The sequence below is a fragment of the Phocoena sinus genome, chromosome 7 (genome assembly GCF_008692025.1).
Source record: "Phocoena sinus isolate mPhoSin1 chromosome 7, mPhoSin1.pri, whole genome shotgun sequence".
In the NCBI taxonomy this organism is placed as follows: domain Eukaryota; kingdom Metazoa; phylum Chordata; class Mammalia; order Artiodactyla; family Phocoenidae; genus Phocoena; species Phocoena sinus.
Genome location: NC_045769.1, coordinates 11,449,727 through 11,470,964, shown reverse-complemented (window position 1 = coordinate 11,470,964; position 21,238 = coordinate 11,449,727). Strand labels below are relative to the sequence as shown.

The window sequence follows — 21,238 nt, the reverse complement described above, 5'->3', positions numbered from 1 at the left end:
CCCTCTCCTGACATTCTTGAAGGAAGAGCCTAGATCTAATTTTGCTCACCCATTATCCCCATCCCTCTCCTTGTTGCTAACATAGGGTGGGTATACGGTGAGTATTTTTGAATAAACAGTAGCAAAATGGTGTGTGGCTCTGATGCAATTGGGTAGCAATGACCTAAAGATAAGGGTAGAGCAGTATCATAACCAAATGGGACATTTTTACCTGCCGTCATAACCCCAAGGCAATGTGGCCCCCACTCCTCTCCAAGGACACTGTGACTCGTTATTTTGACATTATCATGTGCTTTTTGCTCCCACACTGGGGTAGCTAGAAGGACCAGAGGATGGAATTGAATCAGATGCTCAGAAGAAGTGCATCCCAGCATCATACACCAATCCTAGACACCAGGTTGATCCTGGAATGTCTGGGAAGGGGAATGGGGAGTGAGGGGGAAGCTAACAATTTTCTTGTGGATTAACTAAGAAATAAACATAAATCATCCTTCTCCTTTAAACTTATGATTAATTGTTTTTAATAATAGCTTGATTGCAATATAATTCACATACCATAATTTTCACCCTTCTAAAGAATAAAATTCATGGGTTTTAATTATAATTAACTTTTAACAGCATTATTGAGATATCATTCACATGCCATAAAATTCACTTATATAGTGTACAATTCAGTGGCTATTAGTATAGTCATGGGTTATGCAGATATAACCATGTGCAATTTTAGAACATTTTCATCACCCCCAAAAGAAATCCCTTAATCATCTCTTTCAATATAATTAATTTTTAATGATAGAAATTATCAACACAAAACTAGAAGGGTTAAAACAGAACATGGTGAAGTTTTATATGGCCAAAATACTAACTCTCATTGAAGACTGGAAAAAAATTGGCTGAGGAGAATAACTGAACTTTTCAGAATTAATCAACAAAAGTATATTTAATAAAGTCTAAAGCTTTATTGGCTGAAAATTGATGGGAAAAAATCTTGTTTTGACAAAAGCAAGATCTGGAAGATTTGACCCAGGGGACAAAATTGAGTTATTTATAAAAATGATGCCCTCAGGAGGATACTCACATTGGGAAAAAATTGATTTTGAAAATTATATTTTCACAATATAGGAATAAAATGTGATAAGGGCAAAACAAACCTAATTAATGAATTCAATCCTCGTTGTAACATTTACTCAGAGAATTGTTGATCTCAGTGAAAATAATTTCAGCATATTAAAAATGAAAGTAAACTGCATTAGAGATGATCTAATTGTGCTTAGAGAAAACTGATTCAAGAATTAAATTAGTTTAATACAGTTTGATCTAAAGGAGACTTTCATTTTTTTTTTAGAAAAAGAAAAGGTTGTAAGAAGGATATATTGTACAGCACAGGGAATAGAGCCGATATTTTATAGTAACTATAAAAGGAGTATAAAAATCTTGAATCACTACATTGTACACCTGAAACTAATATAATATTGTAAATCAGCTATACGTCAGTTTTAAAAATAAATAAAATATAGCACACAAAAAGTTTGTATATTGTTTCAGGGGGTTCCCAGGTATAAAATTCAAAATATGAAAATTCATAATGTGGTGTGTTAACAGGAGGTATATAAGTAGCTTGAAAATCCAATCCATTGAACAGACAGAGGACTTTTCCAAGTATAGTCAATAATATCTTGTTTGATCTGTTTGTAATGACCTTAACTTGTTTTTGTGACAGGACCTCAAGGGGGAGAAGGGAGACCAGGGAGCCATGGGCCAGTCTGGACGCCCTGGACCCTCAGTAGGTCACTAAGAATCATGTTGTTCCCTTGAAACAAAAAGCAGAACCTTAGAGCATATTTTGATGTATGATCTACCTTTAAATCTTAATATTAGCTAAAGCACGGTAGTATTTTACCGCAGAGATCGTAAATACTAGAATTATTTTATGGCCACTTCTAGCTGAAATCCCTGCACTGTTTTACGTGTACCCAATGGCACCCATCTTATGATTTATCTCCAGCATCTGTTTTTAAATTAATATTCATAAATAAGATGTCCTTCTCAGATAACCCACCATTTCAAAAATTTTAACAGAAGGGAAAAGTTAATAAAAATCAATGTAAGTCAAAAATCAATAATTTACAAAACTTGACCTAACTCTCATTAATACAGGGGCCACCTGGAGAATCTTACGGATCAGAAAAAGGTGCTCCTGGAGAACCAGGCCCGCAGGTGAGTTTGGAAATTCAGTGTCATGTGCAACCTAAATTAGTAAGTACTCGGGACTCTTGAGGTCGTGAATATAAGGTGCTTAACTCAAACTAGCTTAGATTTTCTAAACTTTTTTTTTTAATTTGGGAGTTAGAATTTATTTGTTCAAGTATCTGAGAAGTTTAAGGTTAAAACAAGCTTCAAGGACTTCTGAACCTGAAATGAAACGGGCAGGACTCTGTCCATTTCACTTCTGCTCCTCTCTGTGTATCAGCCTCATTCTCTTCTTTGACAAACGATCTTCATCCATATAGGGGGTGATGGGTAAAAAAAGAGGAGAATGTAGAAGCAACAGAGGCTCACTCTCCCTCCCAGCTCTATTTTGCAAAGATTTAAACACATATATTGTTTTAAAAGTCTAAAAATTATACGCTGGGAATATATTTTTTTCTAAGAAAAAATATTCAACTAATATGATTTTTAATTTTATCATATCATTTATTATTTTATCATAATAGTTAATCCCAAAAGCCCTGTCTGTTTGAATGCTGCAAAATACCTTTTATACATATATTTAAATATAGGCACATCTGGAGTTCAGGGCATTGCCAACACCGCAAATGAATAGACTGTGAATGCCTCCCTCTCTCTGGATTTTCCTGTTTGATTCTCTGCTCAGTGCTTCCTTGATTTTCCTTCTAAGCTTTGATGGGTAGTGTTAACTCTAGTTTAAGCTTAGCTCTTAGTATCCTCTCCTTTTTCCAGTGACCCTCCCTAATTTCCCATTCTGACTGGCTTCTGCCTTCCCCGGCAAGAGAAGGTCATCACCTGTTCTGTGGTTAATAGTTTTTCCTTTTAATAAGTGGGGGAAACCTCAGTCAGGCTTTCTTGCCTAAGGTCAAGAGATGATCATATCATTTCATTTTTCATGTTTATTGAAATTACCCATATTTATTAAGTTACGTGTTTTTGTTTTGTTTCTGTTTTAGGGAAAGCCTGGAAAAGATGGTGCCCCCGGTTTCCCTGGCACTGAGGTAAAGACGTGACTTGGCCCGTTAATATAGTGAAAGTGTCGGTCCTATTAGACAAAAGGGTTTTTGAGAGTCACTAAGTAGTTTTAAGCAAACCAAAAGCATATAGCTTTTAAAAATTATGTTTGAGAATCATAGTGTTACACCCTCACTGTGGAGAGAGGTCATCTGAGCACATTTTTTTTTCCCGAAAGGAGTTTAAAGCACTTTGCTTCCTACAGAAGAGATTGATTATCAATGTGTCTTCTGACCTACGCACTTTGCTGTTCTCCGTAGGGAGCCAAAGGCAGCAAGGGTTTCCCTGGGTTAAGGGGCGAAGATGGCATCAAGGTAATTCCCTTACTAACATCTATCTTCAGCTTTTTTAATTGGTTGGGTTTGGTCACCCTTTCCCCACACGTCCTGAAACTCGGTACAAGGAATTGCAATTAGAGCTCACTGAAACATCTTAGCCTATTTGTTAAGAAGAAACAAGAGATGTGGCAACTATATTTGAACACTTGAAGGGGAAAGATATTGCACCTGTCCTCTGTAGTAGAAGCTGACTTAGGACGAGTGAGATTTCAGCTCAAATCTCAGCTGAGATTTCAGCTCCCTGAGGAAGAAGCTGGAAAGGACCTGCGATTGGAGGAAGTTTCAGGTCATCAGAGGTCAAGGGTAGGCTGGTCCCCGTGAGTCTCAACCTGGGTCACGATGTACTGAAAGGTCATCATCAGTTAACTGTGGACCATATTCCACATCATTGTTTCTGACAACACGTTACAGATATTTTCAAATAGTTTTCGTAGGTAGGTATATATGCAGATTCAAGATTTTTATCCTGTGTTAATATCGTTTCCAGTAGAATCCTGGAATGCCCTCTTGAGTAGGTAAGAAAGGAGGTTGATTATAGCTGGGACACCGGGAATTGCCTACAACCCACAGCCTGGTTTCCCTGTGCCTCTATTCTGGGTGGGAACAGGAGAGCACGCAATGATGCAAACATCCTTTGAAGGGAGTGATGTGGAAGAAACCTAGAGAACAAGAGCCACTTCTTCCAGACCTTGTAGATAAGATTCTTGACTCAGATATGGCCCTCCAGGAAGATAATCACAAGTAGTATCCCTTTCATGTTAACTTGGTTTGTACATTTCATAGAAATAACATCAATTCTAGCATAGATTTGTTTACCTGTGCATTTTGGTTTCTAAGTTTACCTGACATGTAAATACTTTTGATTAAAGTGCTCATAATTTCTAACTGTCTTCCAACATAGGGGTGGAAAGGAGACATGGGCCCTCCAGGATTTCGTGGTCCAGTAAGTGTAATTAAAGACCATTTTAAGGTCATGTTTGATCAAGTCTTTCAAAATATCAAGGAAATTTTGAATCATTGTCTCTTATTGACTGCTATGATAGAGATTACAGTATTTACCTTTTTATCAAACTGGGGCAAAAGAAATAGCTGTTGTCATTATTTGTCCATTTGATAATGGACAAGTATTTTTCTTTGGTCCTACTTGGTCCCTGGAATGCACTGGCCATGCCCATCCTGGGCTGTAGAGAAGAAAACCTTTGTCTAATCAGGCCTGGCCCAAGGTAAGTAATTCCTTGCCCTTAAGTAGGGCAGGAAGGCAGCAGAGGAGGACTGCTTGGGCAGCAGGGTGGCCGTCTCCAGCTGGGCCCCATTAAGACAGCCCTGCACTGTGAGGCAGCAGCAGCTCAGCCCTGGGTTGAATACAGGACCAGCAAAAACCAATGACCCCAGCCCATGCTCCTTAGCGGCAGGCTGTTTCCTCCCCTCCCCGGCGTGAACATGGATTTGATGTCTGTCAGCTCCTGACTGCAGGGTGGCTACATTTTACAGAGTGACTCTGCAGCTTAAGGAGATGAGTGCAAAAGACCCAGGCTCTGAGGTCTGGCCTCTTCCTTTCCTGCCTCAAAAGACGGTGGTTCTCACGTTCAGTGTGACTGTGCAGGTGTGACAGAAAGCTCCTCCATGGTGGCAAAGGAGTCACTGGGGGAGTGTGTGTGCGTGTTATTACAAACGCAGTTCTCAGACCCTTCAGGCTGAGTCAGTCAACTCAGTAACCGGAGGAGGGTCCCAGAAATCAGCCTCTTTACACTACAAGCAAATGATTCAGATGGCAAGTAATCCCAAGATACTTTTAAGGGGTTGCTGGGAAAATGAAAGAGGCTATTCTGTGAAAGTACTTACTTGGAAGGTACTCACATGTCTTTACGGCTTTTATGATGGAGGAGATTATTACATTATTAGTACTATGATTAGTAGTAATTCTTTCTTGTGATTTTATACTGTTTAACCACAAAGCTCTAGTTACCTATTCTTTAAACAAGTCAGTGAACTAATTGGCCCCGTGCAACGTATGAAAAAACTAAGTTTTTAAAAAACTTTTATACTTCCATCTTCTTTCTATCTTCTTTTCTCATGCTCAATACCACATAACTCTGCAGCTTCTGCTAACTTCAGAGGAAGTTCTGCTTTGGAAGTAGATGGTTAAGGAGACCAGCAGTAGGTCCACTGATCACTTCAGAAATACGTAATAGTCGGGCTTCCCTGGTGGCGCAGTGGTTGGGAGTCCGCCTGCCGATGCGGGGGACACGGGTTCGTGCCCCGGTCCGGGAAGATCCCACGTGCCGCGGAGCTGCTGGGCCCGTGGGCCGTGGCCGCTGAGACTGCGCGTCCGGAGCCTGTGCTCCGTGGCGGGAGAGGCCACAGCAGTGAGGGGCCCGTGTACTGCAAAAAAAAAGAAATACATAATAGTCCTTGGACTGAGGAAACCTTTGTCTGAAGGTCAACAGTGTCCTGAAATTTAAAGAAACAATCAATGAAGTATTCTTGATGTGTAGGTCCCAATATACTTTGAAATACATTTAGTCCTCAGGACAATCATTTTTAAAAAGTGAAACCGAATAGAATAAAAAAATCAGAGTTGATCATATGTTGTAAGAAGTCACTATTTTGTGAAACTTTCATTTCTGTATACATATTCACACATATATAGATATGTATATGTATATTGAAATGTGTATGTGTGATTTGGGCCACATCATAAAATGTATTTCTAATTGAAAGCCCATGAAATATATGATATCATGATACCAGATTAACTTTTATTTTTAAATGTATCCATCCCATATACTTAACTGCCATATCCTTCTGACACATAAACCTATGAATTCAGGAAAATAAGGAAAGTATCATTGTAGCCAGAAAAGAAGAAACTGAAGTAATTGCATTTGGCGAGCTGTCCATAAATAGCCGTCTTTTTTCTTTATTAATTTCTTTTTCCTTTAAGACAGAATATTATGATGCATACCAGGAAAAGGGAGATGAAGGAATTCCAGGCCCACCAGGGCCCAAGGGAGCTCCTGGCCCACAGGGTGAGAATAAATTTCTTCCTAAAGCATTTGCTGATCATTCCATGTCTTTCTTTCAAGGCAAAATGTATAGCATGTGTTTACAGACCCAGAACTAGCAAGAAGAGAAGGGAGGTCTCCTAATGTTCATAGGTGGTGATATTTTTTGGTGTTTCCTAATTTTCATAAGAAAATTCCATAGGTGGTATACAGTAGAAGGTAACTGAATTATCTTTATGTAGGAAAGCATAACGTTCAAGTCTGGTAGGAAGACACAAACATTACTGGAGAGAAGGAGGTGGGAGTGTCCGAAACCAGCAATCTCAGTGGGATACAAAAGAGAAAATGGAGTCCCTGAAAAGCTATAATTTGAGCAAATCCACACAAATAGTGACAAGAAGGAACTGAAGTCCTGGTTTTCTGACTTCCAGCATCATGAATTAAAGTCACATTTACTTACGTTCTATCTCTTTTGATAGATTGCAAAGATCTGGCTAATAGCTCTTATCTCTTACTACACATTAAAATCCCCAGGAACTGCTAAATAAGAACCATGTCCAGGTCCCATCCCTGTGGTTCTGATTTAATTGCCTGGAGGAGGGCCCTGGATACTGGCAGATCGTTAAAGCTCCCCAGATTAATTCTAATGTGCAACAGGATTAAGAACCACTGATCTAGGAAAATTATTGATATAAATAAGATTTCAAAGAAGAATTTTACTTAAGAGGGGTAAAAGTCTCAGTGTACTTAAACAAATGGACAGATAAGTATTAGACATGGATTTTTAAAAATCTGATATGCTTACTATAAATCACTCATATACATCAAAGAATTAGAGCCCTATGCAGTGTTACAGCTATAAGCGATCGGAGATGGATCCAGACCAAACTCATATTCTTGACAATTCCAGCTATTTAATATTCTGGCATCTGAATCATCCCAGCAAAATACCAAACACAGAGCCGACTCTTAGGAAGTGTCTTGTTGAATTATTTGAAGATGATAAAGTAGCATGATTTACTTTTTTAAAAAAATTGAAGTATAGTTGATTTACAATATTATATTGGTTTCAGGTATACATATTTCTCTCTGCTGTACCATATATCCTTGCTGCTTATTTATTTTATACATAGTAGCTCATGTCCCTTATCCCCTACCCCTGTCTCTCTTCCCTCCCCCTTTTTGAGTGCTAGACATCTAAGATGAACTTAGTTTCTTCTTTAGAGTTTGTTTAAATGAGTGAAGTTTTCTCATATTTACCTCTGTGAGAGTGGAGAAAAAGTATGAAAAATGTATTATTATATTATTATTATATCGTCATCCAAGATTTCAACAACCAGGGGGAGGGAATATTTACATCTTTGTAAACAATTAATTGCTATTATGTATTCACAGGTCCCAGTGGTCCCCCTGGAGCCCCTGGAAGTCCTGGTAGGTACATGTTTCTCAGGATACCAATAGAAACGCTATTAAATGGAAAACACACTGCTCTCTAGTGAGTCTACAGTATTTACATAAGACAAATGTTTCATTAATTGACATACAAGTGTTTCCAACTTCTTAATCGTTAACTTTGTGACCTGCAGGGGAAAAGGGAGTGGAAACTGGGAAACTGACACAAAGTAATAAAGAAATGCTCTTTTTTACTTCTCAGTAGTTTTAACTAAGTGTAAGACAGTAACTTCAGTGTAAGGAGCAGAAGGCTTGAAACTCAGAAGAGGCACAGAGCTAGAAAAACAATAATTTTATGGCAACTAGCTTGCTTAAAATGATAGTTTTCATAGTGTATCACAAGTTGCCTAAAGACACATAGATTACAGCTGTTGTGTAAAGTTTTAATTTTAAAAATATATTGTTTGTGGTACATAGACAATTCTGTGAAGTGGAAAAACTATCCATGAGTCATTTGAGTGGTTGCCTCTTGAGAGAGGAAGAATAGGATCAAGGATGGTTAAAGATCAACCACCGTAGCCTCAGTTATAACTGTCGTACCGTAATGTGTCATTTTGTAAAGGAGACAAAACTAAGAACAAAATAGCAAAGATTTAGTAAGCCCTGCCATGGACTATATTTTTCTCTGTACTATGCTGTATATTTAAACTATTTCATAATTTTGAAAATGAATTAAAATTAAACAGACTGAAGAACTACATGTATATTATAACCCTATTGCAAAAGAAAAAGATCAATGGATAAATATTATGTGTTCTTGCATATGCGTGGAAAAATATATACCAAACTCTTAACAGCAGGTATTTCTTGAAGTTGAAATGATGCAAAAGGGGATTTTAAAGGCCTGACCAAATATTAAGAAAGACTTCCTTCCAAGTAATGAATAGAATGGTTTAAAAAGCCAGCAAGTGAAAATTAAAAAGCTCTAAAACAGATGTCAATCCGAAGGATTATTAGCCTTTAGGCCAAAATCTTCAAGCTCAATAATCAGAAATAATCGGATATTACCCCCACTGGTTTCTCAGCAGAGATTCTTAACTATGAGGCAGAGATTTGAGACTGCCCTTCTCACATCCGGGTCATTTTAGAAGGGACAGAAGAAGGGGGTTTTGTATCACCTGGCATGGCTTCTCCCCCAGGAGATGCCTGCCTCCCCCAGGGTACCCTTTAATATAACTAAGACGATTGGCAAGAATAGAGTCCAATTACAATTTTCTCTCTTTCTCATTGGAGACCCTGAAAGATAGGCATCTTTTAGTCTCTAATAAAAAGAATTTATAAAATAACATATACTGAAGAATTTCTCCTGAAGTCCTTTTGAATCAAGAGACTACAGTGCATCCCAACCTCTGTTTCAGCCCCTTGTAATAAGTCACATAAATTATCTTCTTGAAATGGAATGGTCTGAGCTCTGCTGTATTGTGATAGTTTAACAAGGCCACAGATAAGGGACATCAGATAATTCACTTTTATATGCTCTATATACTTTTCAATTGTACAACTTTTATAAGAATATATCACTTTTTGCAATTGAAAAACAAATGTATATTAATCAGGGAAACATCTAAAAAACAATAAATGATTATTTTCTCCAAGGGTCATCAAGGCCTGGCCTCCAAGGAGCCCCTGGAGTACCAGGAGCAAAAGGAAGTAAAGGCGAGCGAGGACCCCCAGGAAAGAGCGCAGTGGGGCTTCCCGGGTCCCCTGGCTGTCCTGGTTCACCAGGCCCTACAGGGTTGCCAGGACCTCCAGGACCACCAGGTAAAGATGCCCTTTTGCGTACGTTGCCCGGTGACAGAGATCTGCCCATCGGGGGCGATGAACCTTACGCGCGGCTTGGCCATCAGTGTGGACCGTAGGAGTTATGTTTCCACTGGAGTTTCATTTATTAACTCTCTGTGGAAGCAGCTACGGTGGCAGGGCTACTTTGCAAGCGCAGCCCGGTGTTAGCCTGAGTTCCCACAGAGGGTGGAGCAGGAAACAGGGACAAGGGGAGAGAAGCAGGGAAGGAATGACCATTATCAAGTTGGCCTAGGCCAAGCGCAACTGCTCATTCAGTCCCTGGAGACTATCTTCCAAGAAGCTGTATAACTTCGTCTCAGGATAATCTTTCCTGGGGAGACAAAGAGGCAAGAATTTCCCCACCAGACCCTATTTCGCATGGGTCAAGGTTGTGCCCCACAGGACGGGACTAACACCCTACCATCCCCACCCACATCCCCCCACAGACACACACTTCCAGGCTGTGTTGGCATGGCTCCTGGGGCATCCTGTGGCTTGTCATCAGCAGGGAAGCCCCAGGACAGGAGGCTAGAGGTGTGCAACATGGACCAAAGCAAGATGCTGCCAGGAAAAGTGGGTCAGAAACCAGCTGCAGCCCAGAGGCTCTGAAGCGGTACCTGGAAGTTCTGATGAAGTTATCCTTTTCTCTCCATCCCCTGATAGAGCCACTTAGCATTCTGTATGTGGCTGATAGGGATATAGAACCTCAGGAACATACAGATCGCTCTATATATTTTTACATGCCTTTCCTGGCAGGTTCCTGGGAGGTCTTGTGTTTTATACCCAACCCTCCTACTAGCCTTAAGAATCTTCCATGCATCAGTGATATTTTTAAGAAAGGAAGAAACATTATTTATAGACAATATAATTATAAACATAGAAAATTAAAAAGAATAATCTGGAAAACTCTTAGTAGTAATAAAATAATTCAGTTAAGTGTCTAGTTATATGAGCAATATTAAAAATAAAGAGAGTTCCCTGGTGTTCTAGTAGTTAGGATTCGGCACTTCCACTGCCGTGGCCTGGGTTCAATCCCTGGTCGGGGAACTAAGATCCCAGAAGCAGCACATCACGGCCTAAATAAATAAATAAAAGCTTTCCTTTAGGCTAACAACAATCTAAGAAATTATCCTATTAACACAAGACAATGTCTAAGAACAAGCTGTTAAGCTATGGAGTGGATCTATGGAAAACAAAGCAAAACTCAACAAAAATACTTTACTGTATATCAGGGGTTTGAACAACTTCTAGCCCTCCAAGTCTTTCTCCAGGTGTAGGTTTTGTGTCCTCATTTTATCCATGACAAGCCTGATACGCACAGCTCACTAAGCTCAGGAATGTTCAAATCAGGATCTGGCCCACAGGGCGCCTGCCGTAGATCAGCTCCCGCTCCAAAGGCACCATGCTCCCTCGCCCTTCAGAGACTGTTCTTGTTTCTTACCCTTTCTTCTCTAAGCAACACCTATCTGTCCTTCCTGTTGGAGCTTCAAAGTCCTGCAGAAAGTTTTCACTGAGCCCACCTACCTCTTATAACACTCAGGTTTATCCTGATCATAGAATTTTCCACATTGCTTGTCTGAGTCAGTTTCCCCTATAAGACTCAAAGCTCTTTGAGGTCAGGGAGTGTCTCATTTACTCTTTGAAGCCCAGCATACAGCATGGGGGCTGGAACATTGTAGGTACTCAAATATTTGTTGAGTTAAATATGAAATGAATATGAAAATGTATAAGTATCTACAAATGTATAAATGTAAAAGTATACATGAGTCTACGTTAAGTGTAAAAGTGCCATAAGATTTTACTTTTTTTCTATTTTTTAAATTCAGTTTGTTTTATTGAAGTATAATTGATGTACAACATTATATTAGTTTCAGGGGTACAACATATTGATTCAATATTTGTATATATTATGAAATGATCATCACAGTGTCTAGTTAGTGTCTGTCACCATACATAGTTACAATTTTTCTCTTGTGATGAGAACTTCCAAGACCTATTCTCTTAGCAACTTTCAAATGTGCAACACAGTATTATTAACTATAGTTACCATGCTGTATATTTCATCCCTATGATGTATTTGTTTTATAAGTGGAAGTAGATTTTACTGTTCAGAGATAACTACCCATTCAACTTAAAGACACAGATAACTGGATCACAAAATAAGCATTCTTTCATAATGGAACAGACATAATATAACACATACATATTCCATCCAAATTAAATGTTTCCACTGTTACCTGTTGCTCTGAAATTGGGGGAAGCTATAGGTATTGTTTGTACATATTTAGTTTCATCAGCATTGCCTTCAACCTATATTGGAAATGGCAAGACCAAAAATTAGATCATAGAACACAACAATTGGAGAGAATTAACTATTGACCGTACCATTATAATAGCAGATGTATGTGGAAGACTGGGAACAGCTTTCTTGAAAAGCTGCTTTAAGAATGACAAACTCGGGCTTCCCTGGTGGCGCAGTGGTGAGAGTCCACCTGCCGATGCAGGGGACACGGGTTCGTGCCCTGGTCCGGGAAGATCCCACATGCCGCTGAGCGGCGAGGCCCGTGAGTCATGGCCACTGAGCTTGCGCGATTAGAGCCTGTGCTCCGCAACGGGAGAGGCCACAACAGTGAGAGGCCCCCGTACCGCAAAAAAAACAAAAACAAAAACAAAAAACTAGCTTTGGTGTTTTCTCTTTGTAGGTGGTATTGTTCTTCGCAGAGGTCCCCCTGGAGATGGTGGACCTCCAGGCCATACAGGGTCTCCAGGAATCCCGGGAGTCGATGGGCCCAAAGGTTGGTTCAATCAGTGATGTTTCTCAACTAGAATAAGCCATTCTCATCATCTTTATTATCACTGATTTTATATTTCCCTGAGACAACAATGACCCCAAAATAGGAGACAGTCAGAGACGGCTTCTTTTCCAAAAGGATTACCTAACGGTATTTATTTATCTGGAAATGAATCATTTATTTAGCACCTATGCAATAAATCATTGGCTCTTCCTAGTATGTGGGTTGTAGCCTGCACTCAAGGAGAGAAACACTGAAATAGTAAATATTTAATACTAGGCTCTTGGGATTTCCTCTCTCAGAACGCAAAAAATAAGCTCAGATAAAGTAAGCAGGTATAATAGATGAATGATGTTTTTATTAATATGTACAATGTCCTAAATGATTTTCACTACATGAAAAAATTTTTAGGCGTAACGAATGATCGTGTGGTTCGAAAATATGTCCTTTCTAAGGACTCGGCATGGGTTTGTGAGTGATGCAAGTGTGTTCTCATTGCAGGGGAGCCAGGCCTTTTGTGCACACAGTGTCCTTGTGTCCCAGGGCCTCCAGGCCCCCCAGGATTGCCGGGGTTAGATGGCGTAAAAGGATTCCCAGGTACAGACAATTTGCACACAAGTATCTTTTCAAGTACCGAAAGGGTCGATTCATTGGGCAGGAAGAAAAGGCATCAGACTGCTAGATGTCAGGATGTGGTTTATATGAATTTAGAGGGAGACTTTCAGAAACATACTCTGTTAACATAAAGGAAGCCAAAAATCCCATAAAAGCTGGCATTTCCCCTTATTCCGTCTTAGTTGCTGAACTCTAGCAAACCACTGTGTTATCCAGGAATTGTAAACTCACTTTTCTACAGGGGACCAGCTGGTAACCTGGAGGAGTGAAGCAGCCATACCAAACACAAACCACTTTTTTCTTCCATAAAGAAATAAGCCCCTGGGACTTCCCTGGCAGTCCAGTGGTTAAGACTCTGGGCTTCCACTGCAGGGGGTTGAGGGTTCGATCCCTGGTTGGGAAATTAAGATCCTGCAGGCTGAGAGACGTGGCCAAAAAAAAAAAAAAAAATGCAAGAAACTGTCTCCCATTCTTTTTTTCAAGAGACATGACCCTTCTCAGTCTAATTTTTCATGTTCCCCCTTTTGATATCATCATGGGCACATGCACTATTTCACATTATTCTTAACCGTACAAGCATGATAACAAAGTTCGCCAGTGGCCCCAGTGTTGGGGAAGATAAGGAGTGGTGAGGACTTCAGTAAACTGAAGGGGCTACGCAGTAAATGGGGAGGTGCCATCAGGCACTCAACTCCAGCCTGTTGTTACTTGGCAGCCTTTTAGGCTCTGTGCTAATAAATCTTCCAATTTTTCATGGGAAGAATAAAATTGGGATTTTTTATCTGAAATCTCATGTTTTAAAAAAAATATTAGCCGTCAACTTTTGAAGGAAAAAACATTTCATAGGCCAGTATCCTGAGGACTAAATAAAGCATATGTCGCTTCCCTTGTCGACCTCTGTGCCAGACCAGAACTCTCCACCTCAGCGCTGTTGCTCCAGGCTGTCTCTGCCTCAGCTCTCCTACCTTCCCCTTCCCTGGTCATAGAAATGACCATGGACAAAGCCTTGAAGTAGAAAAAGTCTCTATTTTATTAGTTGGGTTCCTCTGCCCCTGTGCCACTCTGCTGGCTACCCAGGGCCTTCACGTGGTATCACACACCATCTAGGTTCTGCCATTAGCACCTTGGTCTATAGACACCATCCTCAAATGATTTCTCATTAACTAATAAGAGCTCTCAAGTTACAGAGCCCTTGCTCAGTGCCCTAGGCATGGTTCTAGATGTCTTCTGTGCCTCCATCCCTTAGTCCTCATGTCAACCCTAGAGCTAAGTGTTACATTAACCCCATTTAACAGATGAGGAAGCTGAGGTATCAGATGACATAGCTAATAAGTGGTAGAGCCTGACCCCAGTCCGGACACTGTCCTCTGGAGACATGCTCCGCCTTCTACACTGGAACCCCTTAATTGCTGTACCAGGCACTGCCCTTTGAGCCAGGTTAATCCAAAGCTCTACCTTTGGAGCTAAGAGCTAAAAGCTCTACCTTTGGAGATAAGAGCATGTTTGCATGTTACCACCATCCAGTAGACATTTGCATTGACACAGAGTCTTCGGGGAGGCTTGGTCTCAGTCCAAAGAAGAAAGGCTCATGGTGGCAGCTGCGAGCACTGTGGCCAGCCAGTAGAGGACACGCATTAGGGCAGGGATCCTTTGTCACCCTCAAATCCTACCCACCTCTTCATGAAGGCCTTAGTTGCTTTGCAGTGACTGCCCCCTGACTCCCTGAGACAAGCCTGACAGGAAAGGATGGGGCAAAGAACAGGGGGCAGTGTTTTTCATACAGCACCTATTTGACGCCCAAGTCTCTGGGGGAAATGTTAAAACAAAAACTAAAAGGAAGGGAGGAAGGTAAAGAACAAAAGGAAAGCCATCATAATTTTCCTACATCCCCAGAGCGATCTCTGGCCCAAGGCTGGTGATGCAGGCAGGCAGCTCACTGCTGCTAACCAACCAGTTGCATTGCTGTATTTTCCTTGGTTTTCCTACATTTGAGGTACTACAGGTATAGCTCAAAGAGATACATAAGCAGTAAAACTGTTTGGATTACTATACAAAAAATTCTCCTGGCTTAAATCTTGCAAAAAAAAAAAATCTGAATAAACATTTGTTAATAAACTGACCTGAGATCCATCCAAAAGTTCCTCTAAAGGGATCCTCTTTACAGAGACAGTTAAATAGAGGAAGTATAAAATAATACAATAAAACGCAATTTGGCAACCGATATACAAAGCCTCAGAAAGATTTGTACCTGTTTGGACCTGCAGTTACACTTTTAGCAATTTATTGTAAAGTAAATCTTTGGATAAATTTGCAGAACTAAATATCCAGAGGTATTTATCATAGCATTGTTTACAACAACTAAAGTTGAATAAGACAATCTTAATGTCTAAAAATAGCTGTTAGCTGAATGAATGATGGTTCACCCATACAATAGGCTACCATGCAGCCATTTAAAGGGAAGCTATAAGTCCATATTTATTGACATATGTACAGTATGATTCCAGAAAAGTGTATTACGAGTCCTATGCATTTATGGATATAAAATTTTATGAGTAATGCACATGAAAATTTTAGCAAATACTGTCATCTGGTGGTAGATTTATGCGTGATTTTTATTTTATTTTTATACAGCAAGTTCTTATTAGTTATCTATTTTATACATATTAGTGTATATATGTCAATTCCAGTCTCCCAATTCATCACACCACCACCGCCCCCGTATGTGTGATTTTTATTCTCTTTCTGTATTTTTTTTTACAATGAACACCCATTACTTTTATCATTAGAAGAAATAAATGTGTCTCCTTAAAATTATAAAGACGAGAATTTTAGGAAGCTAAAATTTAAGAGTTCTTATTTTGAATGTTATCTCTTGTTCCAGTTATTTACTCCCATTCTTACCTTGCACTGTGTGTTTTAATAAAGAAATTTTCTTTCTTCAGAAGAAGACATCCTATTTTCTTCACATACTGCATTACCCTGGCTGTTCAGAGTTTTGTGTTCAATGTATACTTAATAATTTACTGCTTTCAGGAAGACAAGGGGCAGCTGGCATTAAAGGAATCCCAGGGTCCCCAGGAAGCGCTGGTCTTCCAGATTTCCGGTAAGATTCATGGTTTTAAAGCTTTATTTACTTTCAATTTGGAAAATGGAGCCCTCCGGAAATATGGTTGCGCCCCATATAGGTTGTCAGTTTGGTGCCTGGCAAGGAGCACTTAATAGTAAAGCACTTAGTAGATACTTGTTGATTGAATGAATAAATGAATGATGTGCGAAAGAATAAGTGAATGAATTAATGAATTTATAATCATTTCAAATGGCATCAGAGACAGAAGCTGATCAGTGGCTGCCTGGGGCTGAGGCTGGGAACAGGGATGGGCTGCAAATAGATTTGCGGGAATTTGGAGGAGTGGTGGAAACATCCTAACACTGGATTGTGGTGATTGTAGCATGAATGTGTAAATTTACTAAAAATCATTGAATTGTATTCTTACAAAAGATTCATTTTATAATATGTAAATTATACATCAATCAAGTTGTTAAAAATTTAAATCAGAAAGTTATACTTGGATAAATATATTTAAATCAAATTATCCATAGATGCATATTGAAATTTACCAATATTCTAACATAATCTGAATTATGTGAAGGTTGTATCATATTGAATTATATTATTGTATATATATTGCATTGAATTACACTAATTGAATTTTTTTTATAGTTTTGGAAGAAAAAAATAAAGCCAAAAAGCTTGAAGCTTTACTTATGGGCCAAAGAAAGGGTCTGGAAAAAAAAGCCATGTTCATTGAAATTGAAAAGTTCTTATTGACATTTTTTAATATTGACACAAGAACTGTACCCAAATGCAAGGTAGGCTCATTTTTGTACCACCCTAGGGATTCCCGGGTGATCAGGGTCATCCGGGACTTAAAGGAGAAAAAGGTGAAGCATCTCAGCCAGAGAGACAAGTGGGTGCCCCAGGGGATCCAGGCCTCCGAGGACATCCTGGAAGAAAGGGCTTGGATGGAATTCCTGGAACTCCGGGAGTAAAAGGATTACCAGGACCTAAGGGAGAACCGGTTGGTATCTAGACACTGTTTTCAAATTACCCTCCCTCTGAATGAAGGGCTCTAAAGTTAAGTCATCAGATGATTTCTTTTCAAAAAATTGTTGCCCATTCAGCACAGTTCATCCCTTTAACTGCAGGATGAGGCATCTTCAAATGAGCAGTAATAACCCGAACAAATATTTATAGTATTTTGACAAAAAAAAATAGCACTCCATGGTTTTTTTAGCCCATAGAAAATTCTACATTGATAATGACCTTGTTTCACACACAAGTTACAATTCCACATTTGTATCAAATGAGTTTATAAGGAAGTTCAGAAAATGATTAATAATGGAAAGTTTTAGTCAACATTTGGGGGACAACGTTCATTCTTTTTAAGTAAAATAAATGCATAAGAGGACAGAATATTTAGGGTTTTGTCATTTGGGTAAATGTTTTGTCATTTACCGTATTTAAGTTTATATAATTCTGTCTCTTTTCATGGGATGGAATCTCTCACACGTTCAAGTGAGAGGTTCCTACTAGGATCTTTTTTTTTTTTTTAGCATCTTTATTGGAGTATAATTGCTTTAAAATGGTGTGTTAGTTTCTGCTTTATAACACAGGGAATCAGCTACACATATACATATATCCTCATATCTCCTCCCTCTTGCATCTCCCTCCCACCCTCCCTATCCCACCCCTCCAGGTGGTCACAAAGCACCCAGCTGATCTCCCTGTGCTATGCAGCTGCTTCCCACTAGCTACCTAGTTTACATTTGGTAATATATATAAGTCCATGCCACTCTCTCACTTCATCCCCAGAATCTGTTTTTAAATGTCATAGAGGCAGAGGCTGAGAACCTATCGCATGTATCTGAGAAGTTTGCAAGGCATGCTGCCCAGCCTGTTTTATGAAATCCCAGTTTCTCCCAGGGTTAATCAGTGTCGTCCAATACAAAGGGTTCCACCTCAAGCAGAGAAACTTGTGAAACAAATTTAAAGATTCACTCACAGACCCTTTAGTATGAGAATATGAATAGTGACTCCCCAGGTTGTGGATATGATATGCAGACTTTCCTAAACCTTTTAACTACAAAATGCTTTTTGAGTGGAAGCAGCTAGCAGGGCCAATGTTTCAGACTCTCTTTGGCAAACTGTCAGCTGCCCCTCCAGAGTGGCAGTTATCCTTAAAGAGGGCTGGAGTCGGGAACTCTTTTGGTCTAATATCAAGACAGTTCATGTGATGCTTCCATTTGCATCGCCCTAATTTTTTTTATTAGTTCCAGTAAAGAAGTCCCAGAAAGTAAGAGAAAATCAAGGAACTGATTTGAGTCTTACACCCTGCAATTATAAAAGAAGGATTGCTCAGTCCCGCATTGACACTAAACAATGAAAAATCCAGTCAAATTTATTATTTGGGGCCATGTTGGAGAAGAAGGGGAACTTCGATTATTTTGTCAAATTCAACTTCTTTAAAATAAACAACTCATTTTCAAAGTGACAGACTATGGAATGAACAATAAAAAAATTTTATAAGAAAAAAATTACTATAGATAGAATATCTCCTTTATAATGAAAATACCTGGTGAAAAACCAATTGAATTAAAGTTTGCTGTACTGGTTTTATTTTAGAAATGTGCCGGTAACATGAATGTCACCTCTCATGCCATTTGAGTTGTTGGCCAATTTGAGCTAAGTTTTTGGGGCTGTTGTCATATGTGGCATCCCATTGTAGGACACCTTAAGTGGGACTCAAGAGAGTCAAGAGAGTTAATGAAATGTTGCTGGATTCCAAAGGGCAAAACAACAGACATCATTCAGTGCTATTATTTTAGGAACAACGCCCTTCAGGTAACAACTGCTTTTTAATTCAGGATCTTCTCCATGACAACCTAACTGGTATTCGTATTCATGGTGAGGTTAGCCTGTGTAAAGGGATACTGGATGAATCACTAACCAAACGTACTTCTATTGATACAGGCCCTGAGTGGGGAGAAGGGAGACCAGGGTCTTCCAGGGGATCCTGGCATCCCTGGGTCCCCAGGACCTGCAGGACCGGCTGGACCATCAGACTATGGACCTTGGGGAGAGCCTGGTCCAAAGGGCACCCAAGGACTTCCTGGAGCCCCTGGACCACCTGGAGAAGCCGGTTGGTTAGTTTTCTTTCCAGTCCTGTTTTCCTGTGGAGTGGGTTGATGGTTCCTAGCGCTAGTGAAACTCCCTCAAGACTAATGAATAGAAACATGCTTCTAGTAAATAGACGATGTCAACTTGTAGACACTGGGAAATAACATGTAGAATATGGTAGAGATAATCCTCTTTTTCCCTGTTACTGAGCTGTACAGCTGAAATTTCCTAGGAACAGTCTATATCCATTACTGATGTAAATAAACGGAGTGAACAGATCCTAAGACATGAGTGGAAGTTAGCTATGATAAACAAAGGGAAGGCAAAAACCTATAGGATTGATCTTGAGAAGCCTCTTCCTGGGCCCAGGGCCCACTCATGTTATTGCAAATTTGTTCTTTTTGATTCATAACCTCATAAATGGTTTCTAAAGAAAACTTCAAAGTATCTAAGACAAATGAAGAAAAGTTGTCTTGATAATAAAGTCCCGTTAATTTTGGGATCCACGTATACTGAACGTACTTGCGGGATTCAGGAGGGATCTGAACCTCAATGTTTATCCGTGGTGGAGAACATGGCGAAAGATGAGAATTTCATGTTACTGACAGTGTTAAACAGATAACGCTACCATGGTCTTTTTTACTTCTAAAATCACTTTAGAGACCCAAAAAACCACTGGTCTCCAAATCTTTTTATAGCATCCCTCACCAGGAATAAAATTTTTGAGTGCAGTATCCCCAGTAGTATTCACATACAGGTGACCCTCAGATAACGCAGGAGTTAGGACGGGCAACGCTCTACGTGTATAACTTAGAGTCAGCCCTCCTATGTGTGGTTCCTCCGTATCTGTAGTTCATGTAGTACTCTAGTATTTACTCTTGAAAAAATCCGCGAATGAGTGAACCCTCGTGGTTCAAACTTGTGTTGTTCAAGGGTCACCAGTATATTATAAATTGTATGCATGCATTTCTGTCCACACACATATGTAAAGCTTATTTTGTGATTATTCATACATGTGTATCTTTTTCTGCACCTTACCTTTGAGGCTGCTATTCTAATCCAGGGATTGGCAAACCATGGCAGACCTCAGTCTCAATCCAGCCCACCTCCCACTCATGTATAGTTCCCAAGCTAAGAATGTTTTTTATATTTTTAAATGATTGGGAAAAAAAACTTTTGAATAATATTTTGTGACATGTAAACATTATATAAAATTCAAGTTTCAGTGTCTATATAGTTGTATTGGCACACAGCTACGCTCATTTATTTACAGATTGTTCCTGGCTACTCTCACACTTGGATAACAGAGTTGAGTAATTGCAACAGAGAACCACCTGGACCATAAAGTCTAAATTCTTTACTATCTGGTCCTTTACTGAAAAAGTTTACTCAGCCCCCTTCTAATCCATCTTCAAATCTTCTTCTGTTCTTTCTAAATGTGAATTTTTAGTGAAGGACTCCACTGTCATAAAATATATTATTACCAAATTTTCCCCATCACATTACTGTAAACTTATTCTTTCTATAAATATATGAATATATGGACAATACTGATCACTAACATGTTTTTAATATTGGCCACTGTGGTCAGAATGTTATCTCAAATCTTTACCAGTGACACAGGCATTATTTTCTCAACACATTAGGAACTTATGTTAAAAAACGTGCCCGGGCTTCCCTGGTGGCGCAGTAGTTTAGAGTTCGCCTGCCGATGCAGGGGACGCGGGTTCGTGCCCCGGTCCGGGAAGATCCCACGTGCCGCGGAGCGGCTGGGCTCGTGAGCCATGGCCGCTGAGCCTGCGCGTCCGGAGCCTGTGCTCCGCAACGGGAGAG

The 21,238-nt window shown here is 39.7% G+C and overlaps 1 protein-coding gene across 1 annotated transcript in view; it reads left to right on the top strand.

The window, feature by feature from the left end:
• Window positions 1–21,238, top strand: part of COL4A3 (collagen type IV alpha 3 chain) — a 134,239-nt gene that overhangs the window by 75,948 nt on the left and 37,053 nt on the right. Inside the window, exons 14-27 of the mRNA XM_032637762.1 lie at window positions 1,721–1,783; window positions 2,158–2,217; window positions 3,186–3,230; window positions 3,504–3,557; window positions 4,483–4,524; window positions 6,526–6,610; window positions 7,982–8,017; window positions 9,635–9,799; window positions 12,523–12,615; window positions 13,114–13,209; window positions 16,261–16,330; window positions 16,413–16,431; window positions 17,124–17,306; window positions 19,259–19,427. Coding sequence (XP_032493653.1) covers window positions 1,721–1,783; window positions 2,158–2,217; window positions 3,186–3,230; window positions 3,504–3,557; window positions 4,483–4,524; window positions 6,526–6,610; window positions 7,982–8,017; window positions 9,635–9,799; window positions 12,523–12,615; window positions 13,114–13,209; window positions 16,261–16,330; window positions 16,413–16,431; window positions 17,124–17,306; window positions 19,259–19,427 — 1,180 coding nt within the window. The remainder of the gene's footprint in view (window positions 1–1,720; window positions 1,784–2,157; window positions 2,218–3,185; window positions 3,231–3,503; window positions 3,558–4,482; window positions 4,525–6,525; window positions 6,611–7,981; window positions 8,018–9,634; window positions 9,800–12,522; window positions 12,616–13,113; window positions 13,210–16,260; window positions 16,331–16,412; window positions 16,432–17,123; window positions 17,307–19,258; window positions 19,428–21,238) is intronic.